The 20,784-nt window shown below is 57.9% G+C and overlaps 4 protein-coding genes across 4 annotated transcripts; 3 read left to right on the top strand and 1 right to left on the bottom strand.

Moving 5' to 3' along the window:
* Positions 1-18: 18 nt before the first annotated feature.
* SHE4 (SWI5-dependent HO expression protein 4) lies at positions 19-2,201 on the top strand (the record flags this gene model as incomplete). Its single annotated transcript, XM_071058783.1, has 2 exons — positions 19-765; positions 849-2,201. The coding sequence occupies 2 exons, from the start codon at positions 19-21 to the stop codon at positions 2,199-2,201; spliced, it is 2,100 nt and encodes a 699-aa protein (XP_070914884.1).
* Positions 2,202-2,537: 336 nt separating this feature from the next.
* Positions 2,538-4,742, bottom strand: MFIFM68171_03361 (ERCC4 domain-containing protein; the record flags this gene model as incomplete). The annotated part of the gene is made up of 1 exon (XM_071058782.1): positions 2,538-4,742. One exon carries the CDS (start codon positions 4,740-4,742, stop codon positions 2,538-2,540), a length of 2,205 nt encoding a protein of 734 aa, XP_070914883.1.
* Positions 4,743-7,406: 2,664 nt separating this feature from the next.
* On the top strand, positions 7,407-12,924 carry MFIFM68171_03360 (Kinesin motor domain-containing protein; the record flags this gene model as incomplete). The annotated part of the gene is made up of 4 exons (XM_071058781.1): positions 7,407-7,569; positions 7,696-8,019; positions 8,084-12,282; positions 12,337-12,924. The coding sequence occupies 4 exons, from the start codon at positions 7,407-7,409 to the stop codon at positions 12,922-12,924; spliced, it is 5,274 nt and encodes a 1,757-aa protein (XP_070914882.1).
* Positions 12,925-16,646: 3,722 nt separating this feature from the next.
* Positions 16,647-19,155, top strand: ACS2 (acetyl-coenzyme A synthetase 2; the record flags this gene model as incomplete). Its single annotated transcript, XM_071058780.1, has 7 exons — positions 16,647-16,707; positions 16,791-16,814; positions 16,905-16,931; positions 17,076-18,238; positions 18,309-18,569; positions 18,629-19,033; positions 19,093-19,155. 7 exons carry the CDS (start codon positions 16,647-16,649, stop codon positions 19,153-19,155), a joined length of 2,004 nt encoding a protein of 667 aa, XP_070914881.1.
* Between the last annotated feature and the right edge of the window lie 1,629 nt (positions 19,156-20,784).

Here is a 20,784-nt window from a genome sequence, read left to right as displayed (position 1 = left end):
GGGAAGCTAGTGGAGGTGATGGCTGGCGCTGCCGATCCATCGGCCGCAAGGCCGGCCTCCCTTGGGAGACAGGACCAGACCTTGCTCCTGTTTGCACGGTTAATGGAAGGTGGCAAGGAGGACGAGGAAACGGTGGGAGACTTGGGCAAGCTGACACGCCTCCTTAACGAAGATGTCGAGATTGTTAAGGCCGGCGAACCGTCCATCACCTCAGTCATTGACGGCGATTGCGTCGACACCATCCTCTGCTACCTCGACATGAGACAACCAGATATTGTACGAGGCCATGCGGCGCTCTGCACATCAGCTTATCTCAAGGCTGCCGGCGAGGGAGGCAACAAGAAACTGGCCGACTTTTTCCATAACCGGGTTCGGAGAGGCACCTACGACGATTACATCGTTGCCTTTTGTGTTGCTGCCACCATCTTCCCTATTGCCCCCGACCTGACATCCGACCTCTTTCTTACCGAGGGCTTCTTGCCTAGCCTCGCTCCGCTTATGAGACGGAAATGGAAGAGCAGGAAAGTCGAGACGGCATGTTTGGAGATGCTCAACGCGGCCTGCATGCACTCGCACTGCCGAGAAGCCGTGCTCAAGTACTGCGCCGACTGGTTGGAGGAGGTTGTCGACCAGAACCCCGAAGACGCTGTCAAAGCCATGCACATTATCGACCCTGATGTTAACAACCAAGAAGGGTCTATATCTATGAGGCGGCACTCGCAGCAGGTCCAGAACCTTGCCGCCGTGGTCCTGGCGAAGCTAAGGGTTAGCCACCACATGCACACCCCCTAACATGGTCCCTGCTGCACGTTCACGCTGATGATGTCCGGCTGACATCGAGCTTGAAGGCAGTTCAAACCGTAACAAGCCCGTCCCACAAGGAGTCCGAGCCAAGGATACAGCCTGCGACAACCAGTATCGAGGACCTATCCAAGCGGTTTACCAAGATGCTCCTGGAAGGCCCGGAGCATGTCCAGTCCTCAATAGAGGGACTAGCATATGCGTCCCTGCAGCCAAAAGTCAAGGAGGATCTGGCCGGCGACAAGGAGTCGCTAAAGCGCCTTGTCAAGACACTCGAGTCTGCGCCTTCGAGGTCGCCCTTGGCGTATGGCGCTCTCAGCATCTTCGCCAATCTTACCAGATACCAACCCTTTGAGACAGAGGAAGAAAAGAGGATCAAGCAGCTAAAGGCTTATGCAAATGCGTCCGGGAAACTGCAGCCTGATCCCTTGAACGACCATGCCCACGTCACAGAGCGCTGCAAGCGTGTCTTTGAAGCTGGCATCACCCCGGTCCTCGTTGCACATAGCAAGAATGGCTCTGTCGCATCTATATCGCTCATCACTTCAATCATTTATTCCCTCTCCATGACACCTACGCTCCGTGGACAACTTGCTCAGCAAGGCACTGTCCCGATGCTCATCGGGGCCTGGGCAGCGCTACCCGAGAAAGACGACAGGTCTCGCCGCACCGCAGCCCAAGCGCTCGCTCGCATTCTCATCTCTACCAATCCGGCGCTCGTCTTTGGCGGGACCCGTCAGACGCCCCAACACGCCGCGATCCGTCCCCTGACATCGATTCTTACTCCCGACCCCACCGCCGATACCCGCGATCTCCTCCCAACCTTCGAGGCGCTCCTCGCGCTGACAAACCTAGCGTCAACCGACGATGACATCCGCCGGAGCATTGTGCGCACCGCGTGGGACGACATAGAGGAGCAGCTCTTTAGCACTAATACCCGCATCTCCACCGCCGCCGTTGAGCTCGTGTGCAACATTGTACAGAGCCCTGCGGAAGTTCTCTCGCTCTTCGGAGACGGCACGTCCAAGGCAGAGACGCGGATCAAAGTGGTGCTAGCGCTGGCCGACGCCGAGGATGTCAAGACGCGCAGCGCGGCGGGCGGGGCCCTGGCCAGCCTGGCCGGCTACGAATTCGTGGTGCGCGCCATCGCGGCCCAGCCTCGCGGCGTCGCCATCATTCTCGATTTGTGCCGCGATGACGACGAAGGTTTGCGGCACCGGGGCGCTGTCATCGTCCAAAACATGCTCGCGGCCGAGGGCGAGGCCGGCCGGCTGGCGAAGGCCAAGTTGCTCGAAGTTGGCGCGGTGGATGCGCTGACGGAGTGCGCAAAGAAGACTAGGGTGCCCGAGGTTGTGCAGGCTGTTGTGCGGGCTTTGGAGCTGCTTCTCGAAGGGAAGTAAGGGGTATACGGGGCTACGACACGGACGACGCAGACGACAAGTAGACAGTCATCTCTGAACGGGAGTTAATTTGCTTGCACGGTTATGGAGGGCAAAGGCGCGAGTGGGTGACTCCCTAAGGGGGGTCGGCTAGAAAGTATCTAGAACAACTGAAAGCAGCTAGCACAACAATTGCTACTATGTGAGCTATAGCTACGGAACTTTGAAGTGTAATCATCTGGAGGTACCCGCCGTAGCATAGAGTTCACCCAAAATAGCTCCAACTCTTGAAGACTCCCTTGCTCTTACGCCGGTACACTTTACACATCCCATCAATAACCATACCCAGTGAGACGTCTAAACATCCGTACTCCCTTCGTCCCGGCCCGTAAAGATCTTCCACAGCCGCCTGCTCACCGCCTGCCCGACGGCGCGATCACTGACCCCGCCGTTCCGGTCGACGCCCTTCCGCACCTTCTCCAGCGCCAGCGGCCCTCCTTCCTCCAACCCTTTCACCAGCTTGCCGACGGTCGCGTACTCGGCCGCGATCCCGTAGGCGATGGGCGCTGTGACCCGCCCAATCTCCTGCAGCATGCGCAGGTAGATCTCGCGCGGGGTCTCGCCGGTGCGGACCTGGCCCGACTCGATGCAGAAGTTGGCGTCGTTGGAGGCGTCGCGCTGGCGGCGGTAGGGGACGGTGCTGATGTGCTGGGTGAAGATGGCGATCCAGCGGGCGGTCTCCAAGGGCACGGTGGTGTGGTGGATGAGGGTGGAGGGGTGGAGGACTTGCAGGTGGAGGAGGGCGGCGTCGATGGGTTCGGGGTCGATGTAAATTTGTTGTTGTTGCTGTTGGGCAGAGGTGTTGATCTTGCGGCGGCGGGGGTTGCTGGGTTGGGAGGAGCTGGGGGTTTCGTCTGCTTGCTGCTGCTGCTGCTGCTGCTGCTGCTGCTGCTGCGGCGGCGGCGGCGGCGGCGGTTCCAGGCCGCTTCGGACAGCTGAGACGAATTGGCGGTTTCGGAGGTTGCGGTTCTTGCGCAGCCAGAGCTCGAGGCCTTCGATGAGGTAGATGATGGTGTCGTTGGGGAAGTTGCGGCGTATGCGGAGGGCGTGGGATTCAAGGCTGGTGGTAGCATCGGTGCCGAGGGCGAGGTCGACGAATTGGGATGCTGAGAGAATCACCATGGCGTAATTCTCGCGTTCGATCCGCTGTGGGACGGGTTCCCAGTGCCCCAGCTCGTCGTTGTGCCGGCTGCTGACCTTGCGGCGCCATTTGACGACATTGTCTACCGGGCTAGACCAGGAGGTGAATTGTACTTCGAGGTCTTTGAGGAGAGCTTCGGCTTGTAATCTGGTGGTCTCGTCTAGCGTGGAGGGGAGGTCGACGATCATTTCTGGAGTGGAAACCTTCTTGTCTGTCCGTATCTTGTTCACCTCGGCCAGGGCTGCAGCTGTTGCTTTCTGCCGGACTCTGTCTTCCCTAGCCCGCTCTTTCTCCAGTTTCTTGCGTTCCTTCTCCGCCGCTCGCGCCGCAGCCTTTTCCTCCCGTTCCCTCATCTTCTCTTCGGAAGTCTTTTTGGGCTCGGTTGATATGGACCTCGTCCCCGTCGATTTGGGCTTCATTGATGGCTTGGATGCGGCCGGTGTCAGCTCTGTCGACGAGGTGTATGTGCGTCTTGATGCAGCTAAGCCAGTAATATCTGGGAACTCATCGTCGGAGTCCGGCTTAGCTGAATGGCTGTCATCGGAGTCATCAAGTGTGATGACCTCTGACTGGATTCTCCGAAGAGAACGTGATGGATCCGCCCGATCATCATCAGCCGTGGGCGGAAGAGGAGCAGAACTCGAGATAGGATCCCACGCTGCAGCGTTCCAAGGTGGCTTTGACATAACCGGCCCAGGAGAGCTGGAAGCAAACAGGTCGATGTCGTCGATAAAATCTCCCCCCATACCCGTCTTCTGGGGCATGTTTTCCTTTCCTTGCGGAGAAGAGCTGGCAAAAAAATCGTCAGGGTCGTCAAGTAGTGGTCCTGAACGCCGGGAAGTGCCCTCTTGGTACGCCTTTTCCTTCTCCCTTGGAGAAGAGCTAGCGAAGGGGTCGTCGAAGAAGTCCCGTGGCGGTTCGCGGGCAGAATTCAAACGCTCCTGGCCGGCTGGTTGCATGGGTCGGGATCGAGAACCCGCAGCTGAGCCGGCAACCCCTGGTGACCCATTGTCCTGGACGCAAATGGTTTCGACACCCGAGTTTATTCGCCGTCTCTTTGGTACCGGGTCACCGGTAGACGCATTGCCTGCTCGACGGCTATGTCGAGGAGAGCTGAATTCGTCATCAGAAAGAAGCCAAACATTGTCCTTCGTCGTCGAGGCGCCCGGCTTGTTGTGCGACGTCGTGGTGTCCGGATTCCTGTTGTTCGGCAGGGAGATTACGGAGAGACCAGAACCGTCTGAGTCCAGGCCCCGCGGTGGAACTGTTGACGGAGCGCTGGGCGGAGGTGGTGGCCGTGTGGTCGGCGGAGGAGACCCAGCTTCAGAACTTGAGAGGAGCGAGATGACTGGTACGGGCATTTTTTGCCGACGAGTGTGTGGAGTAATCACAGCGATAACAGGGGTAATGGTTTACTAGGATCCAGCATGTCGACGACTTCAATGTTCTTGACATTCCCGGGCTGGTTATTGCCCTTGCACGCTGCTCCACGGCAACGGGTCTGTGGGAAGCGCGAGGCGGCAACGCGAATCAAACACATGTTCACGTGACCAATCTACGCACCAGCCCTGGAAAGTGCCCCTGATCGGCATTGGAGTCGGAGTGGCCGGCTACATAAGACAGTGTTTCAAACACAAGCTTAAATATGGATCTAGAACGGTGCACTAGACGGCTTTTAGGCTCGATGGCGCACTTAAAACTCGCAAAGGCTCGGAAGTGGTCTGGAAGGTGTCCTGTCGCGTCACACAGGCGGACACCGCCATCCGTAATGCTGGAATCGCTGGGAATCCGAAGCGGGGGACTGTGGGTTGCACAGTTTATGCGATCATTTGCGACATTCCCGCTTCATCGGAATCAAAGAAAAAAAAAAAAAAAAAAAAAACCGTCGCAGTTAAAGGCACCGACGTCCATCACAGCAAACCGAAGATCGTGCCCGAGCTTCCCCATCCCTCGGGTCTCGGGAAATGGGCACGTGGGGAGCACAGCTTATGGAACATTTCTTCCGCTTTGACCTCCTCCGCCGTTCAGACGAAGACTTGGGATTAACACGATCGTCGCCGTTTGTCTCAGCACGGGATAGCGCGCGCACGGCCGGAGGATTTCCACAACCTTGGCCGTCGCCTTCTCGTTAGGGAAGGTTCAGATGGACTGATTCGGGCGGGGTGATGCAAGAGCCCTTCTTCCGGACATTGGACGTGACCGTTTTACGCCGCACGGCCGGTTGGATATTCCAATCAGTTGTCTGTGTCGGGATGCTGCAGTCCGGATATGTGCCGCCTTGCTTCTGGAATGTCACCCTCGGAATGATCCGCCTGCCAGGATCAACCGCTCATGGGATGGCGCCTTGGAGCGTGGGACGAGGCAAGGCATGGATTGTGTGCAGGGCGGACGAGGCCATCGCATGAAGGTCATGGCGCGCCGCTCCAAAGCGTTCAGCGGCAGAGCTACAGCTTGCTTGATGCGCTGCGGCCCAGAGTTTGAGAATTCGGGTTCCGCCTATCACGCCACCCCCGATGGCGGGCCCCGGACCGGCAGGACAAGGAACGGGCCAGATTCAATGTTTCCCCCGCAATTCAGAGACTCGGGAGTTGACCGCGCCGCATCTCCCCACTCGATGAAGCGCGCTCCGGGCTTGTGTGCCCGAGACTGAGCTCAAGGGAAATATCCCATCGAGACGGTATAATCAGAGGTAGGGAGCAGTAGGCGGTGCGGCCGGGTCGTTCCGAATCAACCTCATAAGCGGATCCAGGGAGCGGGCAGCCAAGGTTGGTAGCAGAAAGGGCAATGCTGGATTTTATTTTTATTTTATTCTTTTTTTCTTTTCTTTTCTTTTCTTTTTTATTTTGTCAGGGTGGGGGTGAATAGGGGTGCAGACAGAGCAGTGCAAACTTCGTCTTAGCAGAGACATATTGACAAGTCTGACAGTGCCCGCCCGCCTAGTTGCACTCTCTTAAGGCAACCCAGTATAGAATCGGGCAATTCGTAACTGAGGTGCCCGGGGATGCCTTGACCCCCTACTAGTGTACGAAGTGTACTGTACTAGTACATAGTATTCCGCAACGTTTTGGCACCGTGGCTAGGGATGGCAAGGGATATTGGATGTTTGAAAACGGAGGAGGGCAGGAAGGGGAGGAGTGGTGCTCGTCTGAAGATGCGCATTGGCCCCTTACCCCCATTTTAGCATGCCATCGCTTGAGTGAACCGGAGCCAAGGCTGCATGTCCCCATGCAGGTCGCATCACGGCCTCCACTCCGCGGTCCGGGCAGTTGCGCCTTTTGCAACCAAGACTGCCTCTCTCGGTGAGGGCGCCCAGCGCTTCTCAGCGTTTCTGAACCGTGACAGATTCGCTTCCGAGATTTTTGTTTGCTTCTTTCGCTTTAGACTTCCCGTTCCCCTCGAACTATCGAAATACCCAAGGCGACCCAATCCCGCGCCGGCTCCTGCTCCTCCATTCTTCTGACTAGAGAAATCTAAGTCTATTCCTATTGTCCCCAATTTTCAACATTCAACAGTCCATCTAGGTTGCGCTGCATGTGGTCCCGACGATAACTTTATCAAAACGCAAGGCCCAGGGATCCAATTGGGCGCCCCGGTGTTCCTTCAGGGGACGCGTTGGTAATTTGCGCCACCCCGGTCGGCGCAATCAAATAAACAAGGGGCCTCCCCAAACCACCCCTAGCCGGCGAGCATTTTCCCTCCAAAATACCCGCAAACCAGTCAGGAAAATCCTCGATATCTGGGGAGCGTATGACGCCCGTGGAAGCGGAAGCATACACCCTTTAGCGGGGCTATTGCTGTTTGGATTCCGCTTCTCTGCAAGCGCAAACAGGCTGCGGTTTGTGCCGTTGAAGCCTGGTGCCACCACGGCCAGCCCTGCGCGCCAATAAGTTCGCCGGCAGGTAAAAAAAAAAAAAAAAAAAAGGCCAGTAGCGAGCGAGTGGCGCGTCCCACTGGCGCCGGCTCAAATCGACCGACCGAAGCCCCTTAACAAAGCTCCACGCCCGCGCTCCCGTCGTCTCGCCGAAATGGCGAGCTCACCACCAGCTTCGCCCGGCACACTGCCTCCGCGGCCGATGAGCGCCATGGTCCGCCCAGCGCCCCGGAGCGCCAGCCGCATGAGCATGCAGAGCAAGACAGGTGGAGGAAGCAGGGCTTCAGATGAAGATACAAAGACCGCCGTCAAAGTTGGTGAGTGCGCACAACATTGGATGTCCCACTGGTTTCCCATTTTCCCCCCTGCTCGGCAATATGCCGTCTCGCGCGTGCCACTACTGCCCCGGAGAGCCGCATCATGACATTAACCACCTCTCACAGCGGTTCGCGTCCGCCCGCCCCTAAGGCCGACCGACCCGGGCTACGAGCTCATACCTCAGCGGTTCCAGCGGTCCATGGTGCAAGTGCAGTCCCCCACGAGTCTATCGATCGATTCGCAACAGGGACGCAAACTTTTCGTCTTCGACAGGGTCTTTGGACCCGAGGTCGACCAGGCGGGGATATGGGATTACCTGGAAGAGTGCATAAACGCCTTTACACAGGGATACAATGTCTCGGTTCTCGCTTACGGCCAGTCCGGCGCCGGCAAGTCGTACACGATGGGCACATCCGGGCCGGCCGAACAACAGGACCTCGAGGTTATGGGTGAGTGATCTCGCGTGCCCTGGAGCGCACCCTTGCTGTGCGTGCTACTGACCGTAACCATCAGGCGTTATCCCGCGTGCCGCAACCGCCTTGTTCGAGAGACTGGATGGTCCTAAGGGGAATCCCAACCGCGGTTCCATGTCGCAGCTCCGTACGCCTTCACGATACTCGACGCAGCCAGCCAATTTCTCTCGGGGAGAAAAGAATTGGACGCTGCGCGCGTCGTACGTTGAGATTTACAACGAGCAGCTTAGGGATCTCCTGTCACCCGACAATGTCCCGGCGCACGAGCGAGGCACCGTTGTTATACGCGAAGACACCAAGGGCAATATCATTCTTTCCGGCTTGCGACAGGTCGAGGTCAACTCAGTCGAGGATCTGATGAACGTCCTGAATCAAGGGTCGACCCTCCGGCAGACGGATGCGACAGCCATCAATGCAAGGTCGTCACGCTCACATGCCGTCTTCAGTCTAAACCTGGTGCAGAAGAGGAGTAAACTACAAACGGCACAGGGCGCGGAGAAGCGGCTGTCGATGCCAATCGAGGCGCTGACAGGGGCGGAGACGCTGATAACCACCGACAGCAAAATGCATTTTGTCGATTTAGCCGGCAGCGAGCGCCTCAAAAACACAGGTGCCCAGGGAGAGCGGGCCAAGGAAGGCATCTCAATCAATGCGGGTCTCGCAGCCTTGGGCAAAGTCATCTCGCAGCTGTCGTCGCGCCAGGCCGGATCGCATGTGTCGTACCGGGACTCGAAGCTCACCAGGCTTCTCCAGGATTCGCTGGGTGGGAACGCAATCACGTACATGATTGCTTGCGTGACACCGGCCGAATTCCACCTCAGCGAGACGCTGAACACGGTGCAATATGCGCAGAGGGCCCGAGCGATCCAGAGTAAGCCGCGGATCCAGCAGGTGGAGGAAGGCGACAAACAGGCCATCATCGATCGTCTCAAGGCCGAGGTAGCATTCCTGCGGGAGCAAATCCGGAGCGCAGAACGTGGTGGGGGTGAGCGGCGCACCCTGGCCCCTGGCGAGAGGTCCGAGCGGCAGAACGAGCGGGAACTCGAGCTCCAGAATCAGCTCTTGGACGCCCAGGAAAATTACACGGCACTGAGCCAGCGCCATGCAAAGCTCATTGCCGAGATGGCAAAGGCGCGGGATAACGAGATGGCGGAGAACCAGCAGCTCGAGGACAACCTGGGCGACAGCGCCACAGAACGCCTTAATCGCTCCAACAGCTTTGCCCAAGCGGTCGAACAGGTTGTGCTCGAGTACGAGAAGACGATCCAGTCACTGGAACACTCTCTCGCCAGTACCCGGGCCACGCTGGCCATCACCGAAGGCTCGCTGCTCGAGAAGGAGACCAGGTGCGCCTACACCGAGACCATCAACGGGCAGCTCCAGTCTAGGCTGCAGAAACTGATGGACCGTGAGGCGAGCACCGAGCACTACCTGCAGGACCTGGAGGCCAAGCTAGACGGGCACACGTCTGGCGAGGAGAAGAATGCCGCCATCATCATGGAGCTGCGCAAGGAGATTGCCCGCGTGCGCGAGAATGAGGCGTCGGCCGAGGATTATATCTCGACCCTTGAAGAGCGCCTTGCTGAGGCTGATCAGGATGCCGAGCTGATGCAGCGCGAGATAGACAGGCTGGAGCAGGTGGTCGAGCGGCAACGTAGCCTCGGAAAATTGGACTCGCTCTTGCACGAGCTTGATAATATCCAGCAGGATGCGCCGATTTCCGACCTCGAGACGGCGCAAAGCAACGGCGCGGGTCATCGGCGCACCGTCAGCCGCAACCTCGCCGACCACCCGCGGAGCCGAAGCCAAAGCCACGTAAGTCGTCACAGCCACATGGAGGAAACCATCCCCGAGAGCGGAGAGGAGGATATTCCAGAGGATATTCCCGAGGAGGCCGAGGAACCGACGGACGAACCGAGAGCGACACGGGAAGCGGCAACGCCTAGGCCCTCCACCTCTCAGCTAGCAGAGAGCCGTGACGCGGTCGATTATTCCGCCAGCCCAGCGCAGTCCAAATTTGTGGCCGACAAGCTCGAGACAGTCACCCAGGAGCTCCTCGACCTGCGGGTCGAGCACGAATCGACCCTCAACGAGTACGACCTGCTCCACGCCAAGTATGAGGAGTCACTTCGGGCGCTCGCTGAGCTGCAGGATGCGATAGACGAGGCACGGCATCCCCACCGACAACGGGACTCGATGCTCTCCGTGGTTTCACCGATGCAGACGAGGCCGCCGTCGTTCTTGTCGGATGCTAGAACTAACGAGACAAAGGACGGCACCCGGCTGTCTTCGCGGTCGCTCTCGTCCGAACTGTCGTCCGCTATGGAGTCTCCGGCGACCACTATGGGAAGCTCAGACGCCGAGACGGCGGTACCCAGGTCCGAATCCCATGTGCCCTCGCCCACCGAGGCTGCTACCGCTGATGTGCTGGCGTCGGAGATCGAAAGACTCAAGTCGCTTGCCGCGGACAAGGAGTTGGCGGAGAGGGAACTTGCCGAGCGATACGCTCAGCTCGAGGAAAAGCACCAGCATACCCTTGATATCGTGGAAGAGCTGAAAACCGAAGTGGCCAAAGCCCAGGCTGCCAACAACGAGAGCTCTTCACCGAAAGGTAGCGCTCCGGTCATCCGCCGCAAGTCTAGCCAAAACGTCATGATTATCGATCGTGCCCATCGGTCGTTTGCATCCCTGCGGAACATCGCGGCCGAGAATTTCGAGAACCAGCCAGATGTGATGCAAAACTTCGAACTCAACCTGAACGCGGCCATGCATGAACTCCATGTCCGTTCCGAGCGGATCCAGGAACTCGAAGCAGACGTCGCCACCGCCAAGAAGGAGATGGAGACCAAGATGACCATCATTTCAGGGTTAACCCGCGAGCGGTCTAGCTTAAAGGCGGCCTCACCTATGGATATGTCTGTCGTGTCCAATCTCCGGGAACAGCTGGAGCAGAGCGAGATGCGGATCAGGGACTTGCAAGAGGCGCAGACAGCGCGCGAGAAGGAATTGGAAGCTCAGCTAGCCGGGTTACAAGATTCCCTGAAGCAGGCTAACCTCGCAGCCGAAGAGTCCGCTACGTCCGCCAAGACGGCTGTTGAGGGCTCGTCAGCTGAAATGGAGTTGCGCGAGAAGAAGATTTCGGACCTGGAAGCCGAACTTTCCAGCTGGGAGGAAAGACACAGCACTGCGATACAGAGCATGCAAGACGCAGAAGACAAGATGAAGAAGACGATCGGGGAACTCGAAGCTCAGGTCGCTTCCATGACTGCACAGCTCGCCGAGGCCGAGCAGAAGAAGCCGCAGGAAGAAGATGCTATCAGAGAGGCCGAGGTCAGGCAGAAGAACCTGATCGAGTTCTTGAGAAGCGAGATCGACGAGTACAAGGAGATTATCAACAGCAACCAATCAAAGGTCGCAGAGGCCGAGCAACAACACGCCGCTACCAAGAGGCTCCTCGAAATCGTCACCAGCGACCGCGACCAGGCTTCTAGCGAGGCAGAAGCCCAGAGGGAGTTGGTTGCCAAGCTGGAGGCTCAGATCGCCGATCACGAGCAAACCATCAAGGCCCACCAGGAGAGTCTGCACGACCTCCAGTCGAAGCACGCTAAGGAGGTAGAAGACATCATGACTACTTCAAAGCAAGATTACGAATCACAGCTGGCAGCTCTCAAGTCTGAGCACGCCAGCCGTATTGAGCAGCTCGAAGGCGATCTGACTGAAGCCCGCGAAGATCTCATGAAGGTTGCCACGCAGGTCGCCTTTGGGCTCGGCCTGGACGTCAGCGTCGAGAAGATAACGGAACGCATCGAGGATCTAATTGCGAGCCAGAAGTCACTGACGCACGAGCGGGAGAAGAGAGCGGAGCTCGAGCAACACGTCGTAGAACTATCGAACATCAACGACACGGTCATGCGCGACCTCGAAACGGTGAGGTCGAGCTTGATGGAGGTGCTTGCCGCGGAAGGAGAACAGGCAAAGAGCCCCTACCCGGTCCAGGAGCAGGTCAGCTTGGTCAAGAAGAAGGTGGTAGATCTCGAGACCAAGAACAAGAAGAACTCGCGGCTCGTCGAGGAGCTCGAGGACCAACTACAGAGCAACTACGACCAGGTACAGATCACGAGCAACCGCCTGTCTACGCTGCAAATGGAGCGGAACGCCCAGGTTGAGGAGGCCAACGCGGCCAAGCTCAGGCTGCAGTCGGAGCTCGACGCCATCAAGGAGGAATATACCTCTCTCAAGGTACGATTGAGCGGCGTCAACCCCGGACCTCGCCAGCTAACCCATCCTCCACAGGCCAAGTACGACGGCGTCCTCTCCAACAACGACGGCAGCATTCTCCCCAACGAAAGCCCCCAACGCACCAACTCACACGGCCACCAAGTGCGCAAGAGCAACTCGGTGGCCTCCCTCCCGTCCCCGCCGCCGGCCATCCCCTTACCCCCGCTCCCCAATGGCAGCGCAGGCACGTCCAACCCGGGCACCGTCTCCCCCACCGGCGTACGCCCGCCGAGCAAGGACATCAACGCGAGCATCTCGCAGATCCAGGAGGACCAGGAAGCCCGCATCCGGCTGATCGAGAAGCACCTCAAGGCCGAGAAGCAGCTGACGGCGACGCTGGAGGAGGCCCTGACGGACCTGGAGCGGCAGCAGATCGCGATCCGGGCCGACTGCGACGCGTGGCGGCGCCGGGCCAGCGAGCTCGAGGCCGAGCTCAAGGAGCTCAAGGACCGCCCCGCGCAGGACAACCGGCTCAGCCTGCAGCAGGTCGAGGAGGAGCGGCGGAAGCGCCGCGACGCCGAGATCGCAAAAGCCCATCTCGAGGAGAGGATGGCGACGATCAGCAAGAGCAAGAAGAAGAAGGGGAGCCTGAACTGTTTCTAGAAGGGCGGTTTGGTTTTGGCTTTTGTTGCGGTTGTGGTGACGGTGGTGATTGTGGTTGTGATTGTTGTTGTAGTAGTCTAAGTTCTGAGGACTTGGGGTTGGGATGGACGTCGGTGGAAGCTGGTGCTGGATGTGTTGGGAATGAATGGTCAGCAAGTAGGTCGACGGGGTGGCATCTTTTTCTTTGTTGGTCATCCTCTGCTTCTGTTGAAGAAGTGGGGTTCTGGTTGATGATTTTCTTTTGTTTCCTTTGGGCTTTTTTTCCTTCTTTCTTTCTTGATGCATTTTTATTCTCCATTGATTCCCCTTGATTCCCCCAAACCACAATGCTTTATGCTTGATGTCGTTTGCTCTTCTGTCTGATTCCCCCTTTGGTTTTTGGTTGTCGGTTGGTGTGGTCAAACTTTATATATTCCCCCCGTTTTTACAAGTCACATGCCCATCGTCGTTAATGTCTTGTCTCTGGACACAACCGTATGTGTATGTTGGTTATGTGCATGTATGTATCTACTTAGCCTTACTTATACCATGATGGACGTGGTTGGCTGCCCTTTGATACTCGGCGTGGTTTCTCGGGCGTGCTCCCGTTACGAAATGTTTTGTTGCTAAACTGCTCTCCTTTATATTCCCCGCTGAGTTTCCATTGTTCCATTTCGCCGGTTTTACAGAGTGGCAGAAACCCGAGGGATAGCCGTCGGAATTGGCACGTCTATCGGTCGAGCCTCTCATCAGATACTACACGTAATGCGGATCAGACGGCGAGACCGGAGACCGGAGACCGAAGAAGAGAGGTGATTGGAGTACCCCGGGTTGTCTAGATTTTTCTAGCCGGCAAGCAGTTCCCGGTGAGGTGTATCCACTCCTCCGACTCGAATACCACAGTACTACTATGACAGCGATACCTCTGAGCAAGGTACAGGAGACAAGGTCCCATAACCCTACGACGGGTACTACCTGCACACGTGCCGCTGCGATTTCCGCCGCTTTGGAAGAGCCGTATCCATCAATATCGAGCTGGTACGGTTACGGTACTGTCGGTGGCGGGAACACGGGGAGAACCGGGAATGGAAGAGGATAATAAAGACTCGCGGCCTGTTCCGTGTTCATAGCGTATGACGTTGTTCAGCATCTCCGTGCTCCCGTTTCCCTGAGCACTCAACCACAATAGAGTTGAATGTCGGGACACTTACTGCCTGTCGACCGTCCAGAGTTCACGTGGACGGACCAGGCCCTGGGTACTCAGAAAGGCCGCTTGAGAACTGACACGGGATCTCGGGTAGTGTGAGAAGGAAGGTCGCGTTCGGTCCTGCGGGAGCAGGGTAGACGTCACTTTCCAAACGAAGCTCCAGTGCCCCACCCTAAAAGATGTGGGTGCTTTTTGGAGGGGTTCCACTGCTCCACGACAGGTCTTTTGGGGGAAAGGGGTAGCAGCCCCAGAAACGATCGCCAGCCCGTTCTCCCTTTGTTGCATTACCCGAGGGTGAATCGTTGGGAAAGGGGGTGGGTTCTTTTTGGCTCGGATTCTATCCCGGTCCAGACCGCCGGAGAAGTGAGCTGGCTTGTCTAGTCATTCGCCGTCCACTAGACAAACTTGCCGCGGGGTCGCTTCAATTCCATGGCTTCTGTACGTGTGGTAGGGGAAGGTGGTGCTACCCTGGAAGACGTGATTCGCCCTTCAGCGTGAGAGAAGGGGTAAGACTACGTAGGGTATGTTGTGCATTGGTCAAATAGCGAACGGGCATCGTCGGGACAACGGATATTGCGGCAGGTGGTCAGGGTGGATATGTTTCGCCATGCCGCTGCTCGTTGCAGGGTTAGGAAACCAACAAACGACTCAGGCCCAGCGTGTGCCGTGGTTCGGATTTGGGCAGTTTGCGGTGACGGTCGAGGATCAGTGCGGGGAAAACACCGACAAAGCCAATCTCTGTGCAGCGCCGCGCCTGGGCATTGTTACGGGGGCGCCTTTCCCCGGCGCCTCCTTCGTCACTCAACCAGCTGCCGTGATCCGGTAGTAGCAGGGCCAAGCCTCGATCGGGGCCAAAAAGCCTGGCGATGTGGGGGAAAGGAAAGGAAACTAATCGTGGGCAACAGAAAAGAAGCCCGTTTGCACCCATGTTCCCCAGAAGAGGTATCGTGTCTGGACGACCGATCGAGCCCCTCCAAGGCGCCCAGGGCCCGCAATGCTGGATTCCCGCGTTCCTGGTTTGAGCAACGCTCGCAGAGGCACCGCAGGCATCTCGTTGCAGTCTGAAGCTGCACGGTGGTCGCCGGGTAATCACACCATGGCCGGCGCAAAAGTGGCTGACTCAAGCCTTTTTGGTGTCCCGTCCTTGCATCACCAACACGTTCGTGCAATGGTATCCAAGACCCGACATTAGCCAACCGGCCGAACTCCGGGCCTCCGCACACGCGTTGCCAATAAACGCTTTCTGCGCGGGGCTGGAGCTTGATTCGACCACTCGCATCCCCGCAAGCTGCTACGGTGCCTTCCCATCATCCCTTTTTGCCAAAGAACTGCTGAAATTGTGTTGGATGGATCCGTCAGATGGCTGCGGGCCCCTGGTAAAGTTAGCGGACCCCTGGCTGAGTTGCTTTCCCCGAGGTCGCAGCTTTGGGCTCTTGCCATTGCACTTGCCTGCATGTCATGAGATGTTGCTTTTTATTGCTAAGCTTGCCTGTTGGTGGGGGGACATGGGCAACACGGGGCCGCCTGGAGACAGCGGGTGCTGGGCCCTTATTCCAATTTGGATTTGTGGGAACTGTCGTCAAAGGGTCACCTGGCTGGAACCCCTCTAACCCGGCATCAGCGTAGGCATGCAACCTTGCACATCTCGTCTTCGGGTGACGAGGAGCCATCGATGCAACTTGAACTGGAGAGCGCTGCGCAGCGGTATACACTCCCCGATGTCTTCGGTACTGTACTACCCTGGCATGCGGTTGCTTCTGCGCCCGAAGATTGACCCCACCTAGCCCGGGCTGGGCGGCCTTTCCGTGCCCTGCCCGGAGAGGTTCACACCTCAAAGTACATACACTTGGAGAGTACCTGCCTCGTGGTCTTTCAGCAAGCAGCGCCGGTTCGCAAATCGGTGCTTCTCTCTGTGTAGGTGTGTTATGTTCGACATAACACAATTCTCCATGCAACACGCTGCCTCAGAGCTATCCCTACGCTGCGAGGCTCGTCAACACATCCGTTATTCGCGCACCTGGACCCGTCTCAGACGGGCTTTGTCCATTATTACGGCAGCGCGGGGCCCAACAATGGACATTAGGGTGGAGGGGCTTTCATCGGACGGAGGGAAATCCACTTGGGCCTCGTACTCGCGGTAGCGGTACCTCAGGTACTGTACCGAGAGACAAGCTAGTAGCTCCGGGTCGGACAGTGGGAAAAATGCACAAGCATCGGTCCCAAACCCATGCTGCACACATCCATCATCCATGCAGGCATTGCCCATCCACCGAGGCGGGTATGCTTCGTCTCGACTTCTGCCATAATACAAAAGCACCCCCCTCCCCCCCCTCCATCCCATTGCTCCCATTGCTGGCCACTTCGACTCTCGCAGCCACTCCGCCTCCTCTCCGTCTCTGTCTCTGTCTCCTTCTCTGCTCCAGTTGTCTATCGGAAATCGTGAAGTCGACGTCGGCTCGCGCTCGCTACTGCCGCCTGCGTCCCCAGACAAAGCCATTACCCCGCCATCCCCTCCAACCCCTCCAACCCCTCCATCATGAGTGAAGAAGCTGCCAAGGCCCCCGTGGTGGCCGAGGCTCACGAAGTCGGCACCTACCGTAAGCCCGAGATGCCTTCTAAGCGGTCATTGGAGCTACCGCAAGGAACAAGAACAGTGCAGACTAACCAAAGCCTCCTCTAGAACCCCCGCAGAAGATGCTCGCAAGTATGTCTCACCCCTGTCGTGCGCCAAGTTTGCCATGGCATGCGGGGCGCTGGACGAAGGGAAGATGACGAGCTAACCAGGTTGCGGCAGAGCATCCGAGCAAGCCTCACTTGAGTGGTAGGCAACCCCGACCCACCAAAATGAACCTCCCCTTAAGCCCCTCTACCAAACCCCCCCCCCCCTCTCCCCACTTTACCCCCTTGCGCAAGCGGCGGACGGCCCTCCCACTACGTCACATCACGCGCTAACACTCTGTCGCAGGTCTCGAGGAGTACCAAAAGCTGTACAAGGAATCCATCACAGAGCCCGAGAAGTTTTGGGGGAGGCTGGCTCGCGAGCTGTTGACCTGGCAGAAGGATTTCGAGACTGTCCACAGCGGTTCCCTGGCTGGCGGTGACAATGCCTGGTTCCTCGAGGGCGAGATCAATGCCTCGTACAACTGCGTCGATCGCCATGCCATCAAGGACCCCAACAGGGTCGCCATCATCTACGAGGCCGACGAGCCTGGTGATGGCCGGTCCGTGACATACGGCGAGCTCCTCCGCGAAGTCTCCAAGGTCGCGCATGTCCTCAAGGATATGGGCGTGCGCAAGGGCGACACGGTCGCCATCTACTTGCCCATGATCCCCGAGGCTCTGATCGCCTTCCTCGCCTGCGCCAGGATCGGCGCCGTCCACTCGGTCGTCTTTGCCGGCTTCTCGGCAGACTCGCTGCGCGACCGCGTCATCGATGCTCACTCCAGGGTCGTGATCACGACTGACGAGGGCAAGCGCGGCGGAAAGTTGATCGGGACGAAGAAGATTGTGGACGACGCGCTCAAGAATTGCCCCGACGTGAAGCACGTGCTTGTCTACAAGCGTACCGGCGCCGACATCCCCATGACGCCGGGCCGCGACTATTGGTGGCATGAGGAGGTCGACAAGTGGCCCTCGTACATCGCCCCGGAGGTCATGAACGCGGAGGACCCGCTCTTCCTCCTGTACACTTCGGGCTCGACCGGCAAGCCCAAGGGCGTCATGCACACTACCGGTGGCTACCTCGTCGGTGCCGCCACGACGGGCAAGTACGTCTTTGACATACACGACGGAGACCGCTTCTTCTGCGGCGGAGACGTCGGCTGGATCACCGGCCATACCTACGTCGTGTACGCGCCGCTTCTCCTCGGCGTGTCGACGGTCGTCTTCGAGGGCACCCCGGCCTACCCCAACTTCTCCCGCTACTGGGACATCATTGAGAAGCACCAGGTCACGCAGTTCTATGTTGCCCCCACCGCCCTGCGGCTGCTCAAGCGGGCTGGCAACCAGCACGTGCGCAACGAGATGAAGCATCTCAGAGTGCTCGGCACCGTCGGTGAGCCCATCGCCGCCGAGGTCTGGAAGTGGTATTTCGAGGTTGTTGGCAAGGAGGAGTGCCAGATTATTGACGTAAGTTCTGCTGCGCCTCGATGGTTGCTCTTCCCGTCTTGCATCGACACCGAGCTCACCGCATATCCAGACATACTGGCAAACCGAAACCGGCTCCCACGTCATCACTCCTCTGGCCGGTGTGACTCCGACCAAGCCCGGTTCCGCCTCGCTTCCTTTCTTCGGCATCGAGCCGGCCATCATCGACCCCGTGTCCGGGGAGGAGGTCCACGGCAACGATGTCGAGGGCGTCCTGGCTTTCAAGCAGCCCTGGCCTAGCATGGCTCGTACCGTCTGGGGCGCGCACAAGCGGTACTTGGACACCTACCTCAACGTCTACAAGGGATACTATGTAAGTGGGCGTTTACGCGGACCACGGGGTGATTACTCGGAACTAACCAAAAGATATAGTTCACCGGTGACGGTGCTGGCCGGGACCACGAGGGCTTCTACTGGATCCGCGGCCGTGTTGACGACGTCGTGAATGTTAGCGGCCACCGTCTGTCCACGGCCGAAATCGAGGCTGCCCTGATCGAGCATCCTGCTATCGCCGAGGCGGCCGTCGTCGGTGTGGCGGACGAGCTCACCGGCCAGGCCGTCAATGCCTTTGTCGCCATCAAGGACGGCCACGACCCGACGGATGCGCTTCGGAAAGAGTTCATCCTGCAGGTCCGCAGGAGTATTGGCCCCTTCGCGGCGCCGAAGGCCGTGTATATCGTGCCCGACCTTCCCAAGACTCGCAGCGGCAAGATCATGAGGCGCATTCTGAGGAAGATCCTGGCTGGTGAAGAGGATCAGCTTGGCGATATCACCACGGTAAGTATATGCTTTGCGCGGCGCCTCTTTTAAGGGCTGGTCGGCTAATCGAGGACTAGCTCTCGGACCCCGCCGTTGTCGACAAGATCATTTCCGTTGTGCACGAGGCCAAGAAGAAATAGGGAATGGGCGTTTATCGTTTGGGTTTTTGAGGGTGTAATATCAGGGTTATACCACCGTCTCTGTTGCAAGGAGCCTAGGTGCCATTCCGATGGCTCATGTCTGCCCCTATTTTTTGAGCCAATTTTGTTGCCGGAGAGCGCTCCTGGAAGCCCTTATTTTCTTTATTCCTTTTCCTTTTTTTATTTTTATTTTTTTTTTATGTTTTCCCCTACAGGGTACGGATCCTTCGCTTGGTCTGGTGGATGCCTAAGACCGCAAAATGAAGATATGATGATTTTAGTCCCCACAAGCATGCACCTTCGGACGAGGGATCGGGGCTAAAGGTGACCAAGATCCGAAAGGGTTTTCACGGATTTGATGCTTTACCCTCGATTGGCCTTCGTTTCGCGGCCGATGTGGCGGTGCACTGCAGGGAACTCGTCAGCAGCGGGTGGTGCCGTTGCCTCGCACCGCTTGGAAAGTCTGGAGCGAACCTGGGAACCCTAGATTCACTACTCCGATGACCTTGCGGCGCAGTGTGGTGAAGGGCCAGCTGATGTGCCGTAGGCTACTACCGTGTGTTTTGTTAAGCGCTGCCTATAACAAATCGTTCACTTGTAAACCCCCCCCCCCCGGTCTCGGAGTTAACTCAATGTTCTCGGTTTTGATTGTTGAAGTAGGCGTCTGGCCGAAGTCTGGTGACCTCACCAACCCCCCTCCAGCTCGGAGGCCTGGGATGGTTCCGGGAGGCGAAGAGGAAATCTTGCCCTTGGAAGTCTTGGAAATTCTTGGGCTGCTGCGTGGACGCGTATGCCCATGTAGAGCACTTCCCGTCTGTCCATGACAGACTTTGGTTGAGAGGCCCGGCGGGTGCTTGGCAGTGAGACGACGCTGGGCTCGCTACCTACCTTTGATGGGTTCTGTAGGCAGCTGGGACTTGGGGGGACAGTAACAAAGTTGAGCTCCCTAGCATGGGAAGGATTCTCGTCTGGTTTATTACTACATAAGGGCCAGTTGCTGGGCTACAGTCCCCCTCCTGTCGGGGGTATTTCGCTGTTGGAGGTGCTGGGGACGGAAATAAACTGTTCGACCTTAGGTGATATGGTTATTCTTACCCAAGGCTTACGCAGTGCATACCAGGGCCCGGTCGGCACAGTGCGAGGTTGGTCACGGAAGGATTCTGGGAAGTTTGCTGCAGGAAGGCAGTGAATTTGCAAAGCAAAATGGCCGCTGAACGGCTTCCTGCGCTCCTGCGCCTTCCCGCGGTTGATGCGAGATGGGGTTGCGTTGGTTGGTTCTATGCCTATTTTACCTGCATCGACCTACGCAGGAGGGGTAATGGCGTTCTGCAAATTGCCAGTGTCGCGCTGACCGGAAAAAGAACTCTTGAGATCGGATTGGAGAAAGCATCGACAACAAATCGGGCTATCGCTTAGGCTTTCCTTCGTCCCAAGTTGCTGGTGGCGGAATGGCCGCGATGCGGGTTTCGCTGGGGGTAGTGCTGGGGCAAGTCAGTGGAGCGCCACGGCTGGAATTGAGAAAGCCAAGCATTCTTTCGCCGGCGGCTGGGGTTTGAGGCGGTCGCCCTGCAAGGGTCGAGCAGAGGTAAAGAACCAAGGCGCCGGTGTTGTTTGAGCGCGGTTTCTGAA

The sequence above is a fragment of the Madurella fahalii genome (genome assembly GCF_045866475.1).
Source record: "Madurella fahalii IFM 68171 DNA, scaffold_2, whole genome shotgun sequence".
NCBI classification, from domain to species: domain Eukaryota; kingdom Fungi; phylum Ascomycota; class Sordariomycetes; order Sordariales; genus Madurella; species Madurella fahalii.
Note: the sequence above shows the minus strand (reverse complement) of the source record. Positions and strands in the feature narration are given on the sequence as shown.